The sequence below is a fragment of the Oreochromis aureus genome, linkage group 19, assembly GCF_013358895.1.
Source record: "Oreochromis aureus strain Israel breed Guangdong linkage group 19, ZZ_aureus, whole genome shotgun sequence".
In the NCBI taxonomy this organism is placed as follows: Eukaryota; Metazoa; Chordata; class Actinopteri; order Cichliformes; family Cichlidae; genus Oreochromis; species Oreochromis aureus.
Window position 1 is genome coordinate 14617130 of NC_052960.1, and position 24937 is coordinate 14642066.

At 40.7% G+C, this 24937-nt stretch overlaps 2 protein-coding genes and 2 long non-coding RNA genes across 5 annotated transcripts in view; 1 reads left to right on the plus strand and 3 right to left on the minus strand.

The window, feature by feature from the left end:
* Positions 1 to 908: 908 nt before the first annotated feature.
* On the minus strand, positions 909 to 4136 carry LOC116326097 (actin, alpha cardiac muscle 1). The gene is made up of 7 exons (XM_031747208.1): positions 4081 to 4136; positions 3361 to 3499; positions 2813 to 3137; positions 2551 to 2712; positions 2139 to 2330; positions 1305 to 1486; positions 909 to 1232 (listed from the first exon to the last, which is right to left on the minus strand). Exons 2-7 carry the CDS (start codon positions 3487 to 3489, stop codon positions 1089 to 1091), a joined length of 1134 nt encoding a protein of 377 aa, XP_031603068.1. The 5' UTR covers positions 3490 to 3499; positions 4081 to 4136; the 3' UTR covers positions 909 to 1088.
* A 5241-nt stretch (positions 4137 to 9377) lies between these two features.
* LOC120434855 lies at positions 9378 to 23593 on the plus strand. Its single transcript, XR_005609394.1, has 4 exons — positions 9378 to 9615; positions 14873 to 15097; positions 16022 to 16175; positions 22551 to 23593. It is a non-coding gene; the product is annotated as an uncharacterized LOC120434855 (long non-coding RNA).
* LOC116326088 lies at positions 12499 to 14549 on the minus strand. The gene is made up of 2 exons (XR_004199897.2): positions 14356 to 14549; positions 12499 to 13127 (listed from the first exon to the last, which is right to left on the minus strand). It is a non-coding gene; the product is annotated as an uncharacterized LOC116326088 (long non-coding RNA).
* The window catches only part of aqr (aquarius intron-binding spliceosomal factor), a 46425-nt gene continuing 37951 nt past the window's right edge, over positions 16464 to 24937 (minus strand). Inside the window, exons 33-36 of one of the 2 annotated variants that reach the window (XM_039603335.1) lie at positions 22242 to 22327; positions 19100 to 19274; positions 17745 to 17855; positions 16464 to 16902 (exon numbers count right to left, since the gene is read on the minus strand). In XM_039603335.1, coding sequence (XP_039459269.1) covers positions 16639 to 16902; positions 17745 to 17855; positions 19100 to 19274; positions 22242 to 22327 — 636 coding nt within the window. In that variant the 3' untranslated portion in view covers positions 16464 to 16638. Of the gene's footprint in view, positions 16906 to 17744; positions 17856 to 19099; positions 19275 to 22241; positions 22328 to 24937 lie in introns of both variants that reach the window. The other variant, XM_031747167.2, reaches the window with a different exon arrangement.

The following is a 24937-nucleotide window of genomic DNA, read 5'->3' on the forward strand; positions in this document are numbered from 1 at the left end:
ACCGTGTTCTGAGAACAAGGTCAAGGGGACTTTTCTGTTTTTTGTTTTATTTTGTTTTTGTTTTTTTGTTTATAGATAAACGCACACTTACAGGCAGGCTGCGTCTACCTAGTGTTTCATATTGCATCAGTTTTAACAAAATCTATTGTTTTATCTGCGGTTCTAGGTTATATCTGAAACACAAAGCGAATGCAGCTTTATGGGCTAAGTGGACGCAGTATTTCTTTCTTGGAGCAGACAGCTTTGCATACCCGGAGGATTCCTCCCCATGTCGCCGTCATCTTTGCCCGGTTGGTAGCTGTTGTTTCCACCTCGGGCAAAGATGACGCTCTGGATACAGTGACAGAGTGAAAGTACCATCCGAGTTGCTAATCGCTTTACAAGGCAGCCTGCCTGTCTGCCTGCCTCTCTCTGTCTGTGTGGAAGTTTAAAAATAGAAGCAAAATATGTGACCCCGCCCTGTATAATGCTCTGAGGCTTCAACCTATGGCACGGCACTGTGTACTCATGCTAATATTAGACTATTGTGTGGTTTATAGAACATGTAAAGTCAAAGCCCCCCCCAATGTATATGTATATGTATATATGTATATGTATATGTATATGTATATGTATATATACATATATAGGAGCTTTATTACACAGACCTCTTTATATTAAAATTATAGCTGGTTTCAAACACTTTGTGTCCCCATATATCTGCATTTCCTAACCTCGGAGACGTGGCTTTCTGGTCACGTGACGGTGGCGTTTTCACTAAATGAAACTTTGCGAGGTTAATTTCTCATGAGGTGGCTTATCCTCTCCGCTCACTGTAATCTTTTCTAATTCAAATCTTTAATAACCTTTACTCATCCATCACGTGATGAAAGGGCAGAGCTTTGTCGCTTAAGGGAGAAGGAAAGAAAGAGGCTGGGCAGGCTGCTTGTTTATTAATAAACTTGTACATCTTCACATAAAATTGCACTTGTGTAAACAAAAAACTTTAACAGCAACGCGCGAATTGCTGTTTTTAGTCGTAACTTCGGTTGCAATAAAGGGTGAGGTAATAAAGGGTGAGTGCAATGCGGAGGTGGGCAGGTGGACTCTTAGAAGCACTTCCTGTGGACAATGGAGGGTCCAGCCTCGTCGTACTCCTGCTTGCTGATCCACATCTGCTGGAAGGTGGACAGCGAGGCGAGGATGGAGCCGCCGATCCACACAGAGTATTTCCTCTCAGGGGGGGCGATGATCTAAACACAAGCACGTTTGTCAACTTGGGAAAATTACAAATAGATGTGTTATTCAACAGTGTGTAAAGTTACCTTAATCTTCATGGTGCTGGGGGCGAGAGCTGTGATTTCTTTCTGCATGCGGTCAGCGATACCCGGATACATGGTGGTGCCGCCGGACATAACGTTGTTAGCGTACAGGTCTTTACGGATGTCAATGTCGCACTTCATGATGCTGTTGTATGTGGTTTCGTGAATGCCAGCGGATTCCATTCCTTGGCAAACACACAGAACAAGTGAGTGAGTTTTTACCTCGTGCAGCAAAGTACACCTCTGACAGCGCGGTCAGCTGCCACAACAGGTGCTGAAAGGGACAGCTCCGCCAACAGCTGATGCTGGCGGAGCTAACGTCAATGTGAAGTGGAAGCCACTGCTTTAGACAACTGATATGCATTTAGCGGTGATAAGGTGGTAAATCGGTGATGGATAAATCGGAACCTCCAGTTGGTCGCCATAGTTAGTCACAAATGTGAGAAATAGACGTGTATATGCTTAGAAAACAATTTATGTATAAATGTGTGGTAGTATTCTATGAATAGGCCTAAGGAATAATTAACAGTTATAAGCAAGCATTAAATATTGAGAGCCATATTAAGACCCAGATATTAGACTGATTCTTTGACTGACAGCTACTCCTCCTGCTTCACGATTGGTTCGCATTAATATTGTAACAAATTCCAGCTCGGAATTGAGCTGATGGAAACGTTCCTTACACCAGAAGAAAGTGAGTTTAACAGTCTGTACATTGCAGTGAAGGTCAGACTATACGTGAATGACTATTGCAGGGACTTACAGTTAATTCAGTGCGACATTTCAACAGTGTCACTGCAATTAAAATGCTTAGATGTTGTGTCCGCTTTTACGCACCAATGAATGAGGGCTGGAAGAGGGTTTCTGGGCAGCGGAAACGCTCATTGCCGATGGTGATGACCTGGCCGTCCGGCAACTCGTAGCTCTTTTCCAGAGAAGAGGATGAGGCGGCGGTGGCCATCTCATTCTCAAAGTCCAGAGCGACGTAGCACAGTTTCTCCTTGATGTCACGAACAATCTCGCGTTCAGCTGACGGAGGTAGACAGGCGTGTTGTAGTCAGAAAAGAGGTACTTTGGACACAAGATAAACCCCTCCTCTGATACCGTGTTATAATAATTCTTTGTATCTTTATACCCGTGTTGATTGTTGAAATAAAACAAAATAAAAGTAAAAATGATGTTTGAGTGATGTTTTAGTGCTTTACAGGTCGTCCGTGTTTGAAATTTGTGACTAACGTTTTACACTCACCGGTTGTGACAAAAGAATAACCTCGCTCCGTCAGGATCTTCATGAGGTAATCTGTGAGGTCACGGCCGGCCAAGTCTAAGCGCATGATGGCGTGGGGAAGAGCGTACCCTTCATAGATGGGGACATTGTGGGTCACACCATCACCGGAGTCAAGGACAATACCTAGATACCAACAATACCAACAAAGAATATGTAAACATTTAATGTACTTTTTTAATCTACTGAAATGCTGCACAGCACCTGGCGGAGGTCTGTGTCATACCTGTGGTACGCCCAGAAGCGTACAAGGACAGCACTGCCTGGATGGCCACATACATTGCGGGGACATTGAAAGTCTCAAACATGATCTGTGTCATCTTTTCTCTGTTGGCCTTTGGGTTGAGGGGGGCTTCTGTCAATAGAGTGGGGTGCTCCTCTGGGGCCACCCGCAGCTCGTTGTAAAAGCTGTGGTGCCAGATTTTCTCCATGTCGTCCCAGTTGGTGATGATGCCGTGTTCGATGGGGTACTTTAGTGTCAGGATTCCTCTTTTGCTCTGGGCCTCGTCCCCGACATAGGAGTCCTTCTGGCCCATACCAACCATGACGCCCTGAAAACATCAGGAATCGGTGATGTGATGTAGTGAAGAAGTTACTGATGATTAGAACAAAACATGGCTGGTCGGTTTCCTCCAGTGTAAACAATAGCTGCGTGCGCAATTACGCACATCTCTGCTGATCCTTGCAAAGCCTTAGATTATTTTTGATTAAGTATAAATTATGCATACACGTCTCTACAGTGCCACTGTTGTGTTTATGAACAGTTTAAATTACCTGGTGACGTGGGCGACCAACAATGGAAGGGAACACCGCTCGTGGTGCGTCATCTCCAGCGAATCCCGCCTTCACCAGTCCAGAACCGTTATCACACACCAGGGCTGTAGTCTCTTCGTCGTCACACATGGCGGCAGGTCTGCAACAGACAGGCGGGTGCGCGCACGAGCACGATTAGTTCCGATAACAGTTGTCCTGTTCTTCTTGTTTTGTTTTGTTTTGTTGTTTGGTTTTTTGTTTTGTTTTTTTGTTTTTTTGTTTTTGGTTTTTTTGTTTTGTTTTTTTTGGACTGGGCGATTAAAGAGGTTCCCTTCTCTTTATAGGTTCAGCGCAAACAGCACACATAAGATCGCTTTTGGTGGATCCTGAAGCCAGAAAACTGGTTATGGATAATAATAAATTAGTTTTATGTAATATATTATATAACAAACTACATATTTCACGAATTTGAGAGTTGTATATTCGGATATTTAAGTCACTAACATTAGCGCTGTGTAGCTTAAAAGCGTTGTTAGGACTTTGCATCAGTTGTAATCCACAAAAGAAGTTGATGATCCACGTCGCTTTTGATGAAATGATCTGTTTAATTTAGATAATGATGTTTGTAAGTAAAAAATGGAGGTCATGCCGTTTGCATTAAGGTCCTGGATCGATCCTGGTGTAATAAATCCAGTGTTTGTCATTTTTCACTCCCGTTTGATCAGCTGTGTGAGTACTCACCAGATCAGCACCAGAGGCCGACTCTTGAGTGTGTAAACCAGGGGTGCTGAAATGTCATGCCCCACCAGTTTATACTCTGACAGTGTCCATGGGAGGGGGCCAAGCAGTGCGACCCCTTCTCCATATTTGGTAACCCACTGCCCCATTGACAACAGCTTCTCCATGAAAGGCACGACAAGTAGAGGGATATCCCGCGCGGACATCTGTGCCTGCTGTCCATTTATGGACGACAGGGATGCGGACAAAGAGACAATGAGAGGCTTCCTTTTGATCCCTCCCGATAAATCACTGTAGGATTATTTAGAAACATCACCGTGTCTGGAAAAGTTCTAATCTAGTCACACATTTCTATCTTACAGTATTGTTTGAACCCAGCCAAACTAAGTAAATTCCTACATTTAAACATGGGTTACACTTTCCTGTATAATAATTGTTTACACAATTCTGTCCATATAAGAACTGAAAGGTGTAATATTGGTAAATATCTACAGCTTTTTTTTCTTTCTTTTTTTTTTTTTTTTGCTATTGTAATATATTTGCTTGATTTAAAGGACACAGACTGTGCCAAGTGTAGAGACCATTTGTGCCACAAACCTGGTGTGAGCGGCTCTTTGACTTTTTAGAAGCTCCAAACCTCGCGTGTTGATTTTGTGTTAAACAAAGCATCTTCCTGAAGAAATAGTCTCATTGTGGTGCAGCGACTATGTATATGTTTAACATCCTCGACTTGCCATGAAGCAAAGGAAAAGAGATGTTCACAGATGCATTCAAATATTTGCATAAAATCTTTAAGTTTCCATGATTGTAATGGACTCTCTGTAAAATATTGATGTTGTGGCCATAGTGCATGCTGCTTGTTTGCCTTTGGAATATACTCTAGTTCATGATTGAGCCCCTTCTGTTGTGTTTGAATTGAGTGTATTGAGCATAAAATACATGCATGAACCCACAGTCAAAAATAGAGGCAATTACTTGGTCGTAGTATAATGTCAAAGGTCATTGTGGTATGCTGAAGGCACTTCTACTTGTTTCTTTCTCTCTGTCTGAACAGATAGTATTACCTCAAACACCAAATACTGTTCTAATAATTACCTTGTGATGTAAGAACAGCCAGGGATAATGCATTCTTCCTTGTAGGAAACCTTTGCAGATAAGTCAGACGTAACGCTGATACTATTTGCTGTTTCCGACATCAAAACAATAAAGAAAAGGGGAAATCTTCTGTTGTGACATGTGCCATATTCCTTTTTTATTCCTGCACTGAGGAAAGAACAAGACATAAGAAATGACATTGCCAGTTTACTTGAAACAGACAGAGCCCAAGTTCTGAAGGCTGTAAAATAACATTGGCTAAGAGCAGTGGATGGTCCCACCACAAGGAGGACAAGACAAAAGGGCACAGCAAGCCATGAATCATATGCTGCTGTCACCCGACCCCAAGCCATAACCCTTCACTGTGTGACTCTTTGTTTTGGTGTTATGTAATAATTGGTAGGCAGCGGTCTGCTTTAAGCATCCTTTTGCTCCAGCATTTAAATATATTCCTAATATTTTTTTGACCATAGCTAAGTTAAGTCCATCTAGGAAGACCAGCACTGTAAGGTGGACAACTTTGCCCTTGTTCCAAAATATTATAGTTTGAAAATGACATTTCAGTGTTAGCCGCTGTTCTCTGCAGGTTCTGTCACTGCCAGGGTTCGTTCTTAGGATATATATTGTGTAACCATGAAATAATTTTTATGTCTGTTTTCCTAGCCTGTTTTCCACGGGTGTGAAAGGCTCACACCAGTGCCTGAAATATACACGGAGACACTTGGAGGCTGCTCAAATAATCCTCTAGTGTGACTTTCACTTTAGCAGTTACTGAGATTAAATCATTGTGGCATGATCGTTCTTGTCCCGCTCACAACCCCTCCGGAGATCGGCATCATTACTCAGCAGCGGAGATGAGCTAATAAGGACAAAAACTGTCCAGAACAAAAAAGTATATTGATTTTCTATGGGGAATTCATCATAAATAAAGCGCAAGTCTTTTTAGAGAACCCAGCCTGGATGGAAGTCATTCACCTGATAGAGGCAAGGTGTTGTACCTAAGTGGGAAAAGTGAAGGGCTGTTGAAATGTCCCAGGATTGAAGCATTTAATCGGTTCATCAGAAGCTCGCTTGATATAAACTGTCTGGAAATGCTTTGGCCATTCCAACATTCATCTTTCTTGAGCACCAGGAGCCACTGAAAGGTCACAGCCAAAAGAAGACATGAAGCATATTGCTCAGTGAAAACTGGGTGTCCTCTTTCTGGCCCGTGCACTGAATACTGAGTGACATGTTGTTGGCTTAAGTTAAAGTCTTCTGCTGGGTACCGCAAAGGAGCGCACGGTTTGGATCACTGTCACTATGCCTGAAGTTACACTGCAAGCATTTGCTCATTCATTATCACTGATACTTGGACAGTAAGCTGCACTTTCCTAAAGTGCACAGTTTCCAGTTTTTAGACTTTATGAACATCTGTTACATAATAAGCTCATGAGGCTACTCTGATGAGAAAATAAGTGCTGATTTTGGCGAAGAAAGTCCAGGTTTAGGTCTATCACATCTGTCTACACACACACGGAAAATGTTACATTTTTAATTGAGTAATCTAAACAATATCACAATTCTTAGTGTATTTGTTTGTTTTCTACAACTAACTTTAACTATTCAAATTGACTAATATACAATTCACTTAAACAATATTTTTTTGTTAAAATTGTTTATGATTCATTCAATTGAATAATTAAAAAAAAAATTAATAGACTAATTTTAGTCTATAATTCTGTAAACCTTTGCAAAACAAAACTTTGCATGAATCTAATTATAAGATTTTTTGTAATGTAGTTACACTGTTAACTAATTAATCATATTTCCATAATTAAGGTCTTAATGGAGCACAGTAAAACTGGGTCAAACCTCTTTACTTTGGGGGATGTTGACTTAAAGACATCCGTGGTGAAATATTTATACTTGTTTACTTAGTGTGTGATCATCTATTTCCTGATTTAAATTATTTGAGCATACTGAGTGTAGCATTTTCATATATTAGATTACACAAAATAACGGGTCCAAACATGCTTATGGTATTATATATGCTCATTTTTTGATGCAGAATTTATTGACTGTTTAATGTAACCAGCTATGGGAAAAATAAAACCTCAAATTCCCATTTAGGTGATTCCCATTAAAGGTAAAATTCCCACTTGTTGTTTCTATTGAAGGGCATTTTGTAGACAAGATAAAAACAACAACTACAACAACAAAAACCTTCCTAAAGGTTCTGAGACCAGGAGAAGTTCTCCCTCCTGGTGTCCGGATGAATGGCAAACTGACATTTACTCATATAGCCAGCATCCACATCACCATGTGTTTTTGTGTGCATGCGCGTGCCTGTGTTTGGGGGAGAAATTACAGAGCAGTATTTGGCCAATAGAATGGGGAAGGCATATATTCATCTTGTCTCTTTTTGCCTCCCAGGTTTCCCTGAAGCCAATAGGAACAGACTTTTTCCATAGCCAGTCTCAGACCCCAATAAAAAATTTACTAGCTCCTCTCTCTCTCTCTTTCTCTGTCTCTCTCCCTCTCTCTCTCTCTCAATCAGCATCAAGGCCCATTGCCTTCTGTATCCTCTGCCAAAATTTCTGGGGTGAAAAACAGACTAACAAAGTTGAATTAAAATCTGGCTTTTCACAAGTGACTTTTCTCCTCGGGATATTTGGGAGCAGAATTGGGCAGACAAAAAGCAATCTAACTAGGTCTCATATTGCACCCACATAAATATTGCAATATGCATTTGGGCATTGGCTACTTCATTTATTAAAGAAATCTGTGTCAGATTATAGCCGGCATTTGAAAGAATGATTGAAGTTTTGTCACAGTTTCAGTCAATAGTGAGGGCTAGAAAATGGGGATAAGAAGCAGTTTAGTTTGAACATGAATAATTTATGAATCAAATTTGAATAAGCTTCAACAATGACAGCTACACGGATTTGTAGGTAGGCTGCTCGGCAAGAGTATTTTGGTAAGTATTTAGAGGCGCTCCTAAGTGTTGAATCCTGAGCTATTTTGGTGGTGGCTGAGAACACATGATGCCAGTCAAAACTGATAGGGAAGCTTCTGACTTTTTAAGCAAAGAACCAGCGCACCCGAGGACGCCCAGCTAAACAGGCTTTTGCTTTTTGCCTCGCACACATTTCAGCTGTTTTAGTTAGCCTCCACAGCACATATTTGCAATTCTAACACGCCGCTTGTGTTGCGTCATGCGCCCTACTGGTTTCAGAGATGCTGTTATGGAGGTAAATCTGCTCCACACTCAAAAAGAAACGATGCTGCATGAAAGTACTGCACATTTTCCCTCCAATAAATAGTTCAGTTATGCACTGCTATTTCATGACCCCATCTGCCCCTTTGGGATTTCTTTTGAGCTGTAATTCTGTTTCATGTGGTGCTGTTCATCTCACCACCAGCATCTAAAAGTATGTATATTACAAGATAAAAGAAGGTAAGGTGCTTCAGGTGGACCTTTGAGCTGACTTTTTCATTGAACTTACTGTGATGTTTGCAGTGAATATATACATACTGGACACTTTACACTTTATTAGCTACACCTCGCTAATACAGAGTTGGACTCCTTTAGTTCAGTTCCTTCAGAACTGCCTTAATCTTTTATGGCATAGATTCAACAAAGTGCTGGAGACATTGTTGGGTTTTTCTCTGTATTTATTATTGTGCGATCTATTGTACAATATAAAGCGCCTTGAGGCGACATTTGTTGTGATTTGGCGCTATATAAATAAAATTGAATTGAATTGAATTTCTCAGAGATTTGGTCCATATTGATATGATAGCATCACACGGTTGCAGAGGATTTGTGGCCTAAACTTCTATGGTACACATCTGCTGTTCTACCACATCCCAAGGTTATCTATTGAATTTGACTGTGGAGGCCGTTTGAGTACAGTGAACTTACTGTCATACTTTGAGTTTTCTGACATGTAGCTAACTGGAGGCAGCCATCAGAGGATGGGGACACTATAGTCATAAAGGGATAAACGTGGTCTGCAACAATACTCTAGGACAGGGGTGTCGAACTCCAGGCCTCGAGGGCCGGTGTCCTGCAGGTTTTAGATCTCACCCTGGGTCAACACACCTGAATCAAATGATTAGTTCATTACCAGGCCTCTGGAGAACTTCAAGACATATTGAGGAGGTAATTTAGCAATTTAAATCAGCTGTGTTGGATCAAGGACACATCTAAAACCTGCAGGACACCGGCCCTCAAGGCCTAGGATGTGGGGTTTAAACGATGCTCAGTTGATACTGAGGGACCTAAAATGTGTCACGAAAATATGTCCCACACATTACAACCACCAGTACTCTGAGCCATTGATAAAAGACAGTATGGATCCTTGTTTTTGTGTTTTTTATGCCCAATTCTGACCCTACCATCTGGATGTCACCGCAGAAATCAAGACTCATCACACCAGGCAACCTTCTTCAATTTTGGTGAGCCCATGCAAATTGTAGCCTTAGTTAAGTAGTTGGGCCTGGTGCGGTCTTCTGCTTTTTTAGCCCATCTGCTTGAACGGTTGATGTGTTGTGCTTTCAGAGATGCTGTTCTGCATATTTTGGCTGTAACAAGTGGATAGGCCAGCCTATCTGAGACAATAATCATGCCATATACAGAGTCACTAAAATCACCTTTCTTTCCTATTTTGATGCTTAGTGTGAACTTTATCAGGTCATCTTGAGGCTATCTACATGCCTAGATGCATTGAGTTGCCACCATGTGAATGGCTAATTAGATATTTGAATTAACGAGCAGTGGAAGCGGTGTGCCTAATGAAGTGGCTGAGTGTATTTTCTAATGCTTTTGATACCTAAAAAAAAAAAAATGAAAGTATAAAATGTTGTTGTTGTTGTTTTTTTAATGTAGCCAAGTGAGAACTCTTCAATTTTGCTTTTAGTGAAGTGTAAGTATAGGTGGAGTTACCTTAAAACTGTGATTAATACATTGCCTGTGCAAATGTATTTAGTTATATTCCACCACTGCACAAGCTTTCAATATATTTTTCCACTGATGAGTTATGGCAGATCCCCCTTTTAAAAGAGACCAGAGTGGAATGTTCTACTTAACCTCTGGAGCCACATTACCTTTTGCCTTTTAGCTTTGGTTCCTTTCCAGGTTGCCGGTTACTACAAGTGAAGGGTACTGGGAAAAAAAGAAGCTTTTATGCTTTCACAGTAACCTTTTTTCCCAGAAAAGAACAACTCATGAGCACAGTTACTGCTGGTCTCACGGCTCAACAAAGCTTTACTAGAGCAAATCTTACTCACCCCAACAGCAGTAACACAGCAAAAAGGTGGCTTACGGTCACTAAATTAGTATGTGCTAGATGAAAATGGTAATTTACCATGATCTTCCTCTAAAATGTTTGGTCAAGCACAAGCATTCCCTCCCCTATTTGTCATGGTAGCTCACGGCACACTGCACTGAGTCATGTGGGTTGAATGTAACAATTAGCCTTAAAGAAATGGAATTAAACATAGGCTAATGTCCCTCTGAGACACTACATGGAATAATAGCATAGACTTAACTTGACTTAAGGTCAAAGTTAAAGTTTTATGGCAGTTTATTTGAAAAAGACAAAGAAAAAAGGGCATTAAGGTCAGAAGAATGTGGAATTGCGTAATGCTTGAATATCCATGAATAAAACACAGAATAAAATAAAGTAGTGAATAAAATGAAAACACCAGTAATGAAAAGTGTTTAAGAAATAGGAAACAGAAAAGAATTCATTATAAACATCAAAACAACAAAAAAGTATATGAAGTATATAAGTATATATTAATTTAAAGAAAAGTAACATACTGGTTACTTTTGTTGCCTTCTGCCAAATATAGAGATTTGAACAAGATCAACATGTTGACATTGGCTAGTCTAATATCTGGCACTATTTATCTTGTACAGTGGATAATGTGTTTATTGAATACTGAAAGTCCAATGACCTAGCTCTAGCCTTTATGCACGTAAAAAAGTTTGAATGTAAAAGTGACAAAGTCCAAAAACCTCAGCAAACGGCACATTATCCAATTATCGGATGAAATGTCTCAGATTAATTATAATTGGTTCACAAAGCCAGGCTGAGAACCATTTAAGTTTTCCTTTGGGCTTTCACTTTTAAAATTTTCAATAACTTCTTCAGACTGGACACCACAATGTCACATCTGTTCAGCCCTGCAGCACTTTGAGCCCCCTTGATGGTAATTGTTTAGGGAGTTTTCTTCTTTCTTTCTTTTTTTCTTTTTCTTTTTTAAACGTTTCAGTGTTTACTTAAGATGTATGTTTGCAAAGGAAAATTGGGTCTATACACTGAACCTTAACCTCAAAACTTTCATAACAAGTTTATTGTTTAGTCCAGTGCCAGTTGCAGTCTCAAAGTTATTACAAATTCCTCTGTAGAAATAATAGTACAGATAGAAGTAGCTTAGACAATCTCTGAGCTAATGGCTCTGAACACTCCATTTATCATTGGAAAGTTGACACTAGAGAAGTGGATAGAGAAGTTTATGATCTACCCGCAAGTGCGAGGGTTAGCAGCTCTTTGCCAGTAAATCATTTTATTTTAACATTTATTTTCTGAGTGCTTTTCCAGTGTTTTGCTGACTTAGTGTGGTCAGTTTGGTGCTGTGTTATCAGAAGTGCTCTAGACGTTTTTTACTACTAATAATAAATTCTTATACCGTGCAACAGTGACCGTCAAATTCCAAACAGGGATAAAGCTGACAGTGGCTGAACAAAGTATATCTATATACATATCTTTAAAAACTCTAATATTTGTGTGTACTGCTTACTTTACTGCCTCCAGGTGGCCAGAACAATCATTTAAAGTCATCGTTTTGGTTTTCCTCATTTTCTTGTCGTATGCATACTTTTACAGCAGTGGACGCTCGGCTCTGTATGATGTCAAAGAGAAGGGATATCCTTAATGTGGTCATATTAGCTACATGGCAATGGTTGTGAGCCCCAAAGCCCCACTTACCTGCTGTCCATACATACATATACTGTTTGTGAGGGGCAGCCAATCAGAAGAAAGCTAGCTGGAAAGTAAATTATGTACGTGGAAAGCTGTGTTGAGCTTGGCATGACCTAGAGAGCACGTCTCAATATTGTCTCCTTGACTTCAATTTAATTAATTTTGTGATGAGACTCAAGCATCTGTGACCCCCTAATGTGAAAACACAGGTAGATAAAACTCAGTGAATGAAATGTAAAATGAATCTGTTCAAATCTGCAGCTCTCTCTTTCTCCCCATTTACTTTCAGTATTTCACGGGATGGATTTTCCTCAGAATACGTGCACCAAAAGTCAATTAACAAACACGAAGGGCAAGTTCAAAGCAGTTTTAATCGCATTTCCATATATTTCCATACAGACATTACCAAGTCTAAATATTTTCATTGTTAAATTGGCATTTTCGTTCTTATCGTCTCCACGCAGCGTCATTGTGAATTAAACAGCAAACACAGACCATGAACTGCAAGCCTATTTTCTTCCTGACAAACCCATGCAAATTTAAAATCTGTGATTAATTACATGTTACCAGTGAGAGAGGAATCAATTTTCCAGGACTTTCTGGACCTTATTGTGACATAAGTTGCTGGAAGGTTTCTCAGGGAATTGTGCACCAGTCGTGCTGGAATAGCTCCACATAAATCAGACATTAACAGTTCTTCCTGAGGTGAAGGCTTCGACCTCTGTTTTTTCTGGTCCTGATCAGACAGGATGGATTTCAACACAAAGGCTTGCTGTGCCTCATGTTATTGGCACAGGTTCTGCCCACATTAGCTCCCTCCAGGAGTAAGTCAGACAGTCGGTCCAGGCCAAGGCAGGTGGTGAGGGGGCTGATGAGGCCGTAGAGACCCCCTAAAGCGATGCTGATGGGCCAGCCAATGAACAGCAGAACAATGAGCCATATGATGCACCAGAAACATGACCCGCAAGTGGCCATCTTAGTCTGGAAAAAAAGAGAAGAAGCTTAGAATGATAATTTCCCCCAAGGTGGGCACACTTTGGCAAATGCTTTTACTTTAGTTAAACAGCTCTAACACACTGTGGGGTAAAGAGCACTTTAGATGGCATACAATAGTGGGTCAGTCACTACAGTGTGAGCGGCAATGCTTCTTTAGTGATGATAGGAGATTATTAGATTGAAATGTGTCATGTCAATGATCTGTATGTACAGGATTAGGCACCAGTCTTGACAAAGCACGATAAGCTGGTAGTAATCACCAGATCTGCATACCCACTGGAGGTCAATACTTACACAATGCTGAAGACCTGTGCAGGCACATTAGTCAGCCACTATGAGCAGATCAGCAGAGATCATAACTCATAACAAGTATACTGTACTGTGCAAAGTGTGCATACATCTGACTTGATGATTTATAGTAGTATAGCTACAAAAATATGTAAAGACCTAATTATGAGAAAAAAAATTTATTTTACAAAATGCAGTCTTATGCCTGAGCAATCAGGCTGTAAATGTTTTTGTCCAATAAAACTGTACAAGGTCTGCCCCAAGGACAAGCCTTGAAGTTGAGATTGTAAAACTGATGGTTTTACAAGTGTGAACGTGTTGTGTGTTGTCAGATTGATTCCTTGAGCTTAGTTTAGGTTTAAGACACAATGGTCAGATCCTCTTCCCCTCCAGGCTTTGCTGTCTTGACTCTATGTAATGTGTAATTTCCTGTTGTGACATTGCTGTCACGTAGTGTTGGGCAATAGATTAAAGATTCAACACGAGTGTGTCCCATGGTGGATCCCGTGCTTTGGTAAACGCTCTCACTTACAAAAAAAAAAAAAAAAAAAGACGAGGTAGAGGAACTACTAGACTACAATGATTACAGGAACATGATGTGAAAATACCTAAAATTCCTCCTCTTCAACTTTTTTTTTTGCTTTTGCATTGTTAAATTTGATCACAAGCACCTTTAAATAACCAAATACCAAACACAAAAACCTCCACCCTAAATCTGAACCTATTAAAAGATGTCAATTTTATCAGAACCTCTAAATTCACCTTACAAGTCAGCAAAACGCTAATGATTATTCAACACAGTTTGACTGCATGCTGTTAGTCTCACTCATGAATCAGCCCTTAGCAAAGGTTAGAAGTGAGAGCTTTGCAAAGTAGCTATTAACCCAATGAATACCTGCCGTGTGAGTACAAAAGACATGTTCACCTTCAGCAGGAAAGAAGAACGGTTCTGGAGGACGTGTGCACCTGGTTTCCTTCTTGCTTGTAGAAAATCTCCCAGATCCTCCTGGAGATTCACAGAGATGATGATTGTGTGTGTGTGTGTGAGAGAGAGCAGTAGCCACGTCCCACCAGTTAGCTCTAATTTACTACAACAAGGTACCACAGGCAACTAAATTCTCATGAGGCAAGCTGAAAACAGAAGTTTAATAGAGGCAGGATATTACACAATGCAGACATTCATGTGACTCAAGAGGAAAGTATGCCTGGTGTCATGGGTTTCTAGGAGCTGGTAATACAACAGAGCATTTGATACATCTGCACCTCAGCTAGTTGTTCACTCTTAGCGTAAAACCTATACAATATTTAATCCTTATGTGACACAGTACACAGATATTGTTGTTGGCTCCATGTCAAAACTTTCAGCAAGTTATATGTGCCCAAAGTCCTGAGCCAACAGAGGTAACCTCTTATCTAACCACTCATTCTAATCCTTTCCTTAGCCAACAGAAACACGTCTTGACTCCAGAATACCCAAGTTAAACCTTAACCCAGAGTGCCCTGCACTCAGGAAACAGGAAATAAGAAAGACGTTTCATGGCTCCACACTTGACTGAATTCCAATGATGTTACTCCACATCCAGCAACACATGGTTCTCCATCAGGTCTTTTAACTAACCCAGGCACAAGCAGCTGTGCAGCTGACCTGTTCCATCAACCTGCCTGAGGTATGATGTAACAATAAAAATAAAATGCTCTGGTGCGTGACAGTGAATTAATTTCCAGTCTGTGTTTTTGCCTGCAGGGTTGTGGACTGTGCTAACCTCTTCTTTTTAATTAATTTATTGACGTTTAAATGACCAAGTTCCGGCTGTTTTAATGTCAACATATATATTTTGCCTGCTTGATTGTTTTCTTCAATTTGGTCATCATATGGTAACCCTAACATTTATTCAGCTGTGAAAACACTTTGCTGTTAGTGCACAAAAAAACTACACAAAAAATCATGAATGGCAGATAATTCAAGGCTCGCTGGTTGAGTGACTGTGTACATACAGAAGGGAACTTGAAATCCCCCAACCTACCAGCTTTTTTGGAGCTTCTGTTGCTGATACAGGCTCAGCCAATGAAATCTGAGCTGTGCTTTATGCAGAATGAAGTAGATGAATATATAAAAGTATCATGACAGAGATTATATCAATCAAAGAAACCATTTTTTAAAAGAAGGGAAATAATGGGGAAAACCTAATGTATGTCAAATTACACAAGAAATGGACTGAAACTCAGTGACGACAGGTCTTTTGGAGCAATGACTCCAAATGTGAAATGTTTGGTTTAAATCCCTTTAAGTATGTAGAGTAGATCAGGGGAAGGGAACAACAGTGAGTGTTTGCAGACATCTGTAGAACACAGTGGAGGCTTCTCAAGGTTTGGAGCTGCATTTCAGCCAGTGGTGTTGGAGATTTTGTCAAAATTGATGAAATTATGAACAAAGGAAAGTACCATCAGATTCTAATCCACAATGAAATACCATCTGGAAAGTATGTGATTGGAAATATCGTATTTTTTCAGCATGGTAATGATCCCAAACACACTGCCAGTGCACTAAGATAGTGTTTCTCTGTGTGTTTCTCTGTGTGTTTTTCTATCAGTCTTGGACTGACCCCTCCCCGAGAGCCCGGACTTTAAACATTATTAAATCAGTGTGGGATCATCTTGACAGATATGGAACAAAAGACAGCCAACATCCAAAGAAGAGCTTCGAATGTCCTTCAGAAGCCCGGAGACTACTTTAAAAAATTACAAGTGAGTTCAAGCTGTTTAAGAATAGATGTGGTCACACCAAATATTGACTTTCAATCTCATTAGAATTGTACAAACTCTGTTTTTGCCTTATATACTGTGTGTATATATATAAATGTTTGCACATTCTAACAAATTACTGCACTTACGTCACATTTTGTTTAGCAACATATAAAGAAATGAGGAGTGGATTAATACTTTAGCACAGTGCTGTGTTGGTTGTGTGTGGGACACCCATAGAATGGTATTAGTATAATGATGATGCCACAGTCTGAATAGGTTTTTTTTTTTTTTTTTTTTTAATAAAGTACTGATAGTAACAAAAATCAAATGTTTTAGAAAAATAACAAAACATCACAATGATCTTCTCTCAGTAGAAAACCGATTTAAAATTGCTGACTAAGCACTACATTTTTCTTCAGGGGATCCACTTGGTCCCTCTATGGTAGTCCCATGTCAGGATGTTCTACTGTTCTTGCTCATCTGCGCTTTCTCCATCGCTGTCGCTGTCTCTACCAGGATGCTCTGGCATCTTAGCATGGCCGTCAGTATCCTTGTTTCCTTCCTTCTCGCCGGCGTCCTCCGAGTTTGGCTCTGTGCTCGCCGTTCCTTCTGGGTTTTCCTGCTCCATGGGGGTTTCCTCCTGTGGCTCCTTAGACGTAGCAGTGGTCGACAAAGCGCCAGCATCTTTTTGGGTCTGTTTTGGAGGCAGAGCCAGTTCTTGCTGTTGCTGCTGAGAAGCCAAAAGAAAAGGGAAATATTCAAAACACAAAGGAAAATATTTCCACTTTTTTTTTTTTTTTGGCATTATATTGTCAAATATACTCAGCTAACTGATTATAAAGAACACGCGGCCAAAACTGATGTAATCTTATACAAAAGCCCCGCAAGGAGTCCATCCTTTGCAATTTTCTTTAAGTTCTTTTTGCAGAGCCTGTCAGTCTACCACAATGCCACTGAACACCACTATGAACAGCGGCCTCTAAAACGTCTATTACATTACACACGTCTATGCATATGAAGGAAAAAATAAGCATCACTATCTTCATGGATTTACTGCAGCACTCAGAATGCATTAGTTGGATTTAGGTGTTCATAACAGCGTGGCAAATAAGTGTTTGAAATATAGGTGTATCTACAGGAACACATTCTTTGTTGAGGGTATTTTAATAGATAGCTTTATAATAAAATGTCTCTTCCGTTTAAGTACATATGTTTTTAGTATCTACTATTATTTCTCTATAAATGACGGTAAATGTATGTTGAAAAACTAAATTTTTCTGTGTAGCCCGTTCCTTTTCTACATTTCTTACATCTGACCTATTTACTGTACTCCATTAAAAGTTAAAGATTAAAAATACAATTATGGCAGCTGGGGACAGGCGCTGACAGCTGCCAGGAAAGTTGATGACATCTGTAAGCGTGTCAACGCAGGATGGTTGCCAGTTTTTAAACTGCCTCAGGTGTATCACAGAAGAAACTTTTATGATATCGCAGTATCATAAACATAGTAGGTGTGCCACTGGTTGATTTAAATGGCTCCTTTCACAAAGTCCACTTTGTGGTTTTTACCTGTCTGTACTGCTGGGAGGTCTGGATCATGTGCATGTACATATTATACACCAGGTTGGCCATTTCCGGCATGTTCTTCACAATTTGGTCAGGCTGTCCAGAAGTATCTCGCTGAAAGGTAGAAACAAAAGAAGTTTGATTTCAGCCCAGGATGCGACCAGAGAGGAATTATAATGAAGAACTTTTATCTGTTTGCTAGGGATCGCTCTTTCAGGCACACGGACTTGGTTAAGTATTGATCTGAGGTAAAATGTGAAGGGAAATTACAATTCAGCAGCTCACTGCTACCCGCTGGTTATTTGAAACAAATTTCCCTCTCCAGTGATCACTGCTCATGTATTACCAAAGAAGTCGGGGATGCAGAGTTTTTAATTTGATAATATTAGTATGCAGACAGAGTCTTGCAGGCTAAACTGCAGACTGAGGCAAGCAGAATATTCAATCTGCTTGGTGGATGCTTCTTAAATACAGGGGAGATGCCCACAGAGGCCCTGGGGGCATCATGTCAAAGTATACTACTCCACAGTTTAACTTTGTGTGCTTTCACTGCAGTAAAACCTTCATTAAAAACACTGGGGGGGTGGGGTTCTATATATTTCTTAGTAACTGCATACAATTATAGATCAAATATGTATGTTTCCATATGAAGCTTTAGGCAGCTTTGTTTTTTTATAGCAGCTTCTGAATTAGCACCGTTAAATAGCCCGTGACAGTTCCAGTTGTGTGTTGCTAGACAAAGTCTGACTTTTAATCTGCGTGTGCGTGTAAGCAGCGGGGGTTTACTGACTCTAGATAGATGGGCTAAGCAGGGGCCACATGTGTGTGCCCGAAAGAACTGTCCCCCATGGGGATGAACACTCCCGTGTCAGAGAGGCTATTGGGTATTTTAGACATCACTGTTGCCAAACACGCCTGTCAGTGAGACACTGTGACCAGACAATGGTCGTTTCATGCTGGTCAGTCGGTGGTTTTATCTTCTGACCTTTGGGGTTAATTATAGCCATAACTGTGTTTCTCATCTTTGCAGCTGGTCTGCAGAATGCTCTTACCAGACTGGGACCTGGGTAAAGCTGCAGTAAGAAGTGAGACCAGTGAGGACCAATATTCTGAGTGGAATGAAGATTCCACTCTGAATATAAAAAGGGGGGATTAGACCGAGCCAGTGGGCTGTAGCGGCAATGACGTGGTGGGATGGTGAAGACAGCGCGAATTTTATGGAAATGGGCACTGGCCTGAACCGTGGGAAAGAAGCTCAGTTCTTATCAGCATATCTCCCGCTTGAATATCTCATAATGGGGCAGATCTAATATGGTAGGTTTTATGAGATCAGCATGTGCATGTGTATGTCTGCTTACAGGCTGTTCCTGGTTGTAGTACTCGTGTGGTCTAATGTGTAGCTGCAGTGGTCTGGCAGTGAGCTGGTTGAAGGCAGGAGTCAATTCGAAGCAGTTCTGAAACAGTGACACTCGGGCAAAAATGTACAGGCCCAGTCTGGCTCTTGACATGGCTACCACCAGACGCCTCACATCCCTGTGGAGAGACAGAAAAAAAAGGATTGACTTGAGGGGAAAAGACGTGAAGGGGTGGCGGAAAAATGTGTGAAACTGTAAAAAGGAGAAGAGATCCTGCGTAGGGGCAAAAACAAAAACTGAAGCGAAGAGATCACAGTGAAAGAACCGAGTAATGGTTGAAGGGGAAGAGAAGAAAAGGCAGCGTGGTGTACGAGGAAAGAGGTTTAGTGAAGGATAAGCGGCACAACTTGAGTGGGAAAAATACTGAGGATAAGAGAGAAATACAGAAATGGAAGACAAAGGGCATGGATAAGCACTGCAGGCAAAGAGTCAGAGAGGTAGGAGAGCACGGGAAAGGGTAGATGGAATAGGTTACTTTTTTATGCCATCAAGTAGTATTAAGAGATTAAGGACAGAGGCAGTCGTTTCTCTGAGCTTTCTCTGGCTTGCTGTACTAGCCAAAATACTTGTCTGTTTGCTCCCCTGGAAAAACACTGCTTGTAGTACACATCGCACTATACTGTACATTAGCATTCTATACAAAACACACACACAAGGAGAGGGAGAAGATTTGGACAACTGTAAACACCACAGAATGAAGCATTTATAGGGGGTTTCCCTTTGAACCTATTGAATCCTTATATTGTCTCAGTTATCTGCACAGTTAAATTTGGTTATAAAGAAAACGTGTAACCATTTAACTGACCTGTAAGTCTGTGGTGTGAGATTAAACATTGGTGAAAGCATTTGAGAAAGAAGCTGTTTTTACTCAAACAGCTCTGGCATTAGTCTTTATTTTGATGCTGACGAATAAGACACACAGCCATGTTTTTGTATATAGCATACTCTTAAGTATAGCCAAAAATATGAAATGTGGAGTCCACCTGAGCACTTCATGAGATTAAGAGGATTAATCTTTGCAATATGCATGATGAGTTCTGTGAATATGACAAAAAGGCTTATGGGAGCTATTGTGCAGGGTACGAGTGAGTAAACGTGAGCAGCCTATAGATTAATGTGAAAATTACTGCACATTTCAGGCAAAAATGGGGGCACGGTACAAAATGAAACATTTCCACAGAGACAAACTACCGCTGCCTAGACCAATGAGCACAGACATGTGGAGCAGATGAACCAATCATGAAGCACGATAGCCTGTGGACATGGCACTACTGAGAGACGCCCACCTGGACTGTGCTGTGACATGACAGGGCAAAGTGGACGGTGTGTGTTCCCACATGTGTGTTCGTGCATGTCAGAGCATCTCTGAATCTGTGCTTCCCTGTCAAAGTGTGTGCTCCTGCATGTGAGCGTGCCCGTGTGTATCACGGGAATGCTTCCCCTGTCAAAGCGAGGGTCAGCTCATCATATGGTCAGCTGCATCCCCTGTGGTTGTCACGGCTGCGGATTGCCATGAGGAGAGGGGCAGGGGCAGGAGCAGGGGAGAGAGGGGGAGGAGGATTGTGAGGTAAAAGCCAGTGGTACACCGCAGTGATCCCATTATGAGAAAAACACAATGGACAGCACTAGGAGCTCCCATGAAGCACTGCTCTCTCAACCACATAGCTGACCATTCACAAGCTGTCTGGGATGCCAACACATGAATGACCATCATGAAAAACTATAACAACGGAATTAACTAGACATTTTCTGTTATATTTTACATTAATGGTTTAATCTAAATGACTCATGGTGGCTGATTTCTTATTCACATCCCTCACGGTTAACAATAAATATTAACAATTAAAAAAGCAAATCCAAAATTTGACGCAGCCTGACAGAATAATCACAAAAAGGTTGATTCAAACATTCTTATATGAAATAACCACAAACATTATCAGTGACTGACAGCTTGGTTTTCAGGGCCTTGAAGCTCAGTCTTATCAAAAGTCTTAATCAAAGAGAATAGAAGCTCTAGAACTGTTGTACGTTCCCTGCACTGAAAAACTGCTACACTGAGAATGTGTAAAAGGTGGGATGTAATATCGAGTCAGAGACGAGATCAAATGAATGATACAGAGAGGAGAGCAGGCACTGCCAGCAAGATAAAGTACCCCTCTCTGTAGTCAGCTGCAGTTTCTCATTTTCAGCTACATTAATTAATCGCTCCATCTGTGAGATGAAGAAAGAACAAAATAGAGTTTTTAAGTGTTTTCTGTGCTAGCTAAATGGCCACGGTGAAGGGTGGGGCGTACAGAGCTACAAAGGGAATGGCTTATAATTTGCACTCGGGTTCCAATTTGCAGACTGTCCAATTCTCTGATAAAGCTGTGAGCAGTGCAACTGCAAAAGCAGCTACTGTACATCACAGCCAGCGGCCGGCATGTCAAGTAGAAGTGCTGTAGATCACATGCCTGGTATAAAACCCTTGGTTGTTGGAATCTCACAGCAGCAGAGAAGTGAAAGATCATTTGACTACAAATTAATTCAGTGACATGGGGCAAAGAGGCCATAGCCAAATGAACAGAAAGCAGAGAGAAAACAAAACAAAGCTGCCAATGAAAGAAGACGCCATGAAGGGGCGTGTAGCAGAGCAGTGATTATCCATCATACTGACTGCTTTACAGTTTGCCTTTGATCAAAACTGAGCTCTTTGTTAGTTATTGTCAACCTAATCATCAGAGCACAATTATTTCTCTTAACTGGAACAAAAACTACAGTCAGCTCCATAGATGTGTCCTTAAGCACCTTTATCCTCCCTGCATCATAATTAAGCTCATACTTACCTCAAAACTGCAACACTGTTATTTCCCTCAGCAAACTTTATTCAGTAGTTACATATGACAAAAAGAGAAAGCCTCCTGAGAGCAGCTGTCTCACGAGAATTAAGTGCCAGCTTTTCTGCAGTGTTATTTCCCTGGAGGATGTTTATCTTAGGTGTATTTCATATTACACAAGTATTTTAAAGCAGAATAGCTGCTGAGAGCTGAAGGCTATTTTGGATTAGACACTTTTTTCCCTGCTTGGCATGCAAAGAAGTAATTACCTCAGGTGTCCCACAGCTTTGGTGCGGACCAGGGAGAGGATGATGTAGTCGTTCTGCTGACCCTGGAACCTGTCCACTGTCGTAATCTGTACAGACACAAACATATTTATTATTCAACAACACGACACACAAATGCACATAAATATCAAGGATATGCTAACTAAGCTCCGGCAGCGGATACGCTTTGCAAAGTAAATGAGTGTTTGCATTTTAGGTAGGTGGAGGGATTTAGCTGAAATGTTTAAAAACATGAGCGAGACCGCTTTCCGTCTTAAATTCTTTTTCTTTGCCTTTTCTTTCTTTTTTGAGGGTGAACGTTAAGAGACGGCGAAGGTACTTTCTTGTTGCTGCCGTTATCGCTGTGGGCCACACGGGCAGCCAGCAGGGTTAATACGGCTTAAAGGGCATTTGCCACCAGCAGCCTCTTACCTGGTCTCCTGGGATTCAGGGCCACTTGGGAGGGGGAGGGGGAACTACTTGACTGCATCAGAGATTATTTCAAGGAGACAGAAAATGTAGAAGTGGCTCTCTCTGTGGAATTTTTTTTTTTTTCTAAGCAAAAGGGAACCCGTGTCAGCCAATTTGCTTTTATACCCCAGTAATCCTGTCTTGCTGAGAAGTGTACTTATTCAACTACATAAAGAACTGTGCTGTGTTTTGACTTTGTCAGTCATGTTACTTTATGTAATAAAGCTATCATAAAGCATGTGCACTTCAAACTCAATACAAGGACTGGTCTTGATTAGATGCAAGAATGTGAAAACTTTCATACCGAACTACCTACACCGAGTGTGCACAGCCTTGACAGTGTTGGAGTGTATACATGGAATATGCTCCAACTTCATAAGATCTTTCATGATCATATAGCCTTCACTCTGTGTCTATTTTTAGTGGTGTTTCCGAGTTGGACTAGAAATATCTTAGGGATGTAAATCTGAGTCCAAAACCACATTACACAGTGTCTACACTGTGTAAACAGTGTGTAACTATAGACAGAGAAGTTGATGTTAATGCAAATAGTGTGATCAGCTGTTGTTTTTGGTTAGAAGCCACATGGAGATGTTAGTGGTTAACGCTTGGTTAAAGTATGCTGCTCTGGAAAAAAGCTGCAATGTTTAAAGAGTATTCAGGAAAAATGTTAAGTGGAATTATAATAACAGAGCTATATTATTTTAATCAACTATTAATAACTGAGTGATTATGCCTTGGGTAGAAATAATCCCTCCCATCCCCATTTAAAAAAAAAAAAAAAAAAAAAATTTTATACACATATATATATGTAGAATTGTTAAATAAATAACTGTTTTAAATTTGATAGCACAGTATTAGGCTACGTTCACACTGCAGGTCTTAATGCTCAATTCCGATTTTTTGATCAAATCTGATTTTTTTTGTCTGCTTGTTCACACTACAAATAAAATGCGACAGCAAACGCGCTCTAGTGTGAACGCTCAAAGCGGCCCGCATGCGCAAAAAGAAGATGTCACACAGAACGCGCTCTGTTTAGACCCAGACCAACAGTATTGTTTGACTGATGGCCCTTAATATAAAGACTTCGGACTTTACGTTTCCCAATTTTTGCTTTAAGTTATTTTGTTATTTACATAATAATGTAAATACATTAAAAATTATCCTTATTGCTGTTTTAGAGGAGCGGTGCTTCAAAGGATAGTTGCAGATTTCTGTCAGAATCTGCAGATTATACAGTACAAATAAAATGTTCACGTTGTCTTCCCAACAGTTTCACTGACATCTACACTGGATGGCCAGGAAGCGTTCGCGATGTCTTCTCGGGCGCTTCTCCGGCGCTGATAATTGGCGTCTGTCTTGTGTCAGTGACGTAAAAGACGGATTTAATGCGACATGACCGTTCAAACAGCAGTCGCTTTCTAAAACATCGGATATGTATCGGATTCAGTACCACATACGAAAGTGACCCAGATCGGATTTGAAAATATCGGATTTGTGCCGTTCACACTGTCTTACCATGATCAGATATGGGTCGCATAGGGTCAAAAAAAATCGGATTTGATGCACTTTCGCCTGCAGTGTGAACGTAGCCTTAGAATGATCAAGGAAAAACACATCAGAGCTGGAGTGTCCCCTATCTTGCAAATGGTAACAAACTGAGTTTAAAAGCCAAGTTATTAAGTCCCTTTTTTTAAGTACTATACAAAAATGCTACTGTATAGTTACATACGACACATGCTAAAAAAACCTCATAGCCAAGCAGAAAGAGGCTGGCCTGTCCTTTATAGTTTCACTTTTTAAAATGGATCAATAGGACATCAGCTTCCACTGAGGAGCCATGCAGGCCCGGAACTACAGCATTCAGTAACTAGCCATGCTAAATAAATCATCCTGTGGTTGTGGTTACCACCTATTAGTAAATGCAACCCTCAGTGAACCTCTCCAAAACCCCTTTTGGATAAGAGGAAGGGAATGTGGGGAGACTGTGTGTGTGTGTGTGTGTGTGTGTGTGTGTGTGTGTGTGTGTGTGTGTTAATGTGTAAAATCGAGAGCGATGGGACTAATGAGGTATTTATTTACGTCTCCCTGTTGCTATGTAGAACAGGTGGAAGACCAGAGGCAACAATATGTTGCTTTTACAATAGCAGGAGATATCGTCGGCTGTATGCTCAAGTTACACATCCATGGTATGCATGCACGTACTGACACATGAGAAACGGTGAATC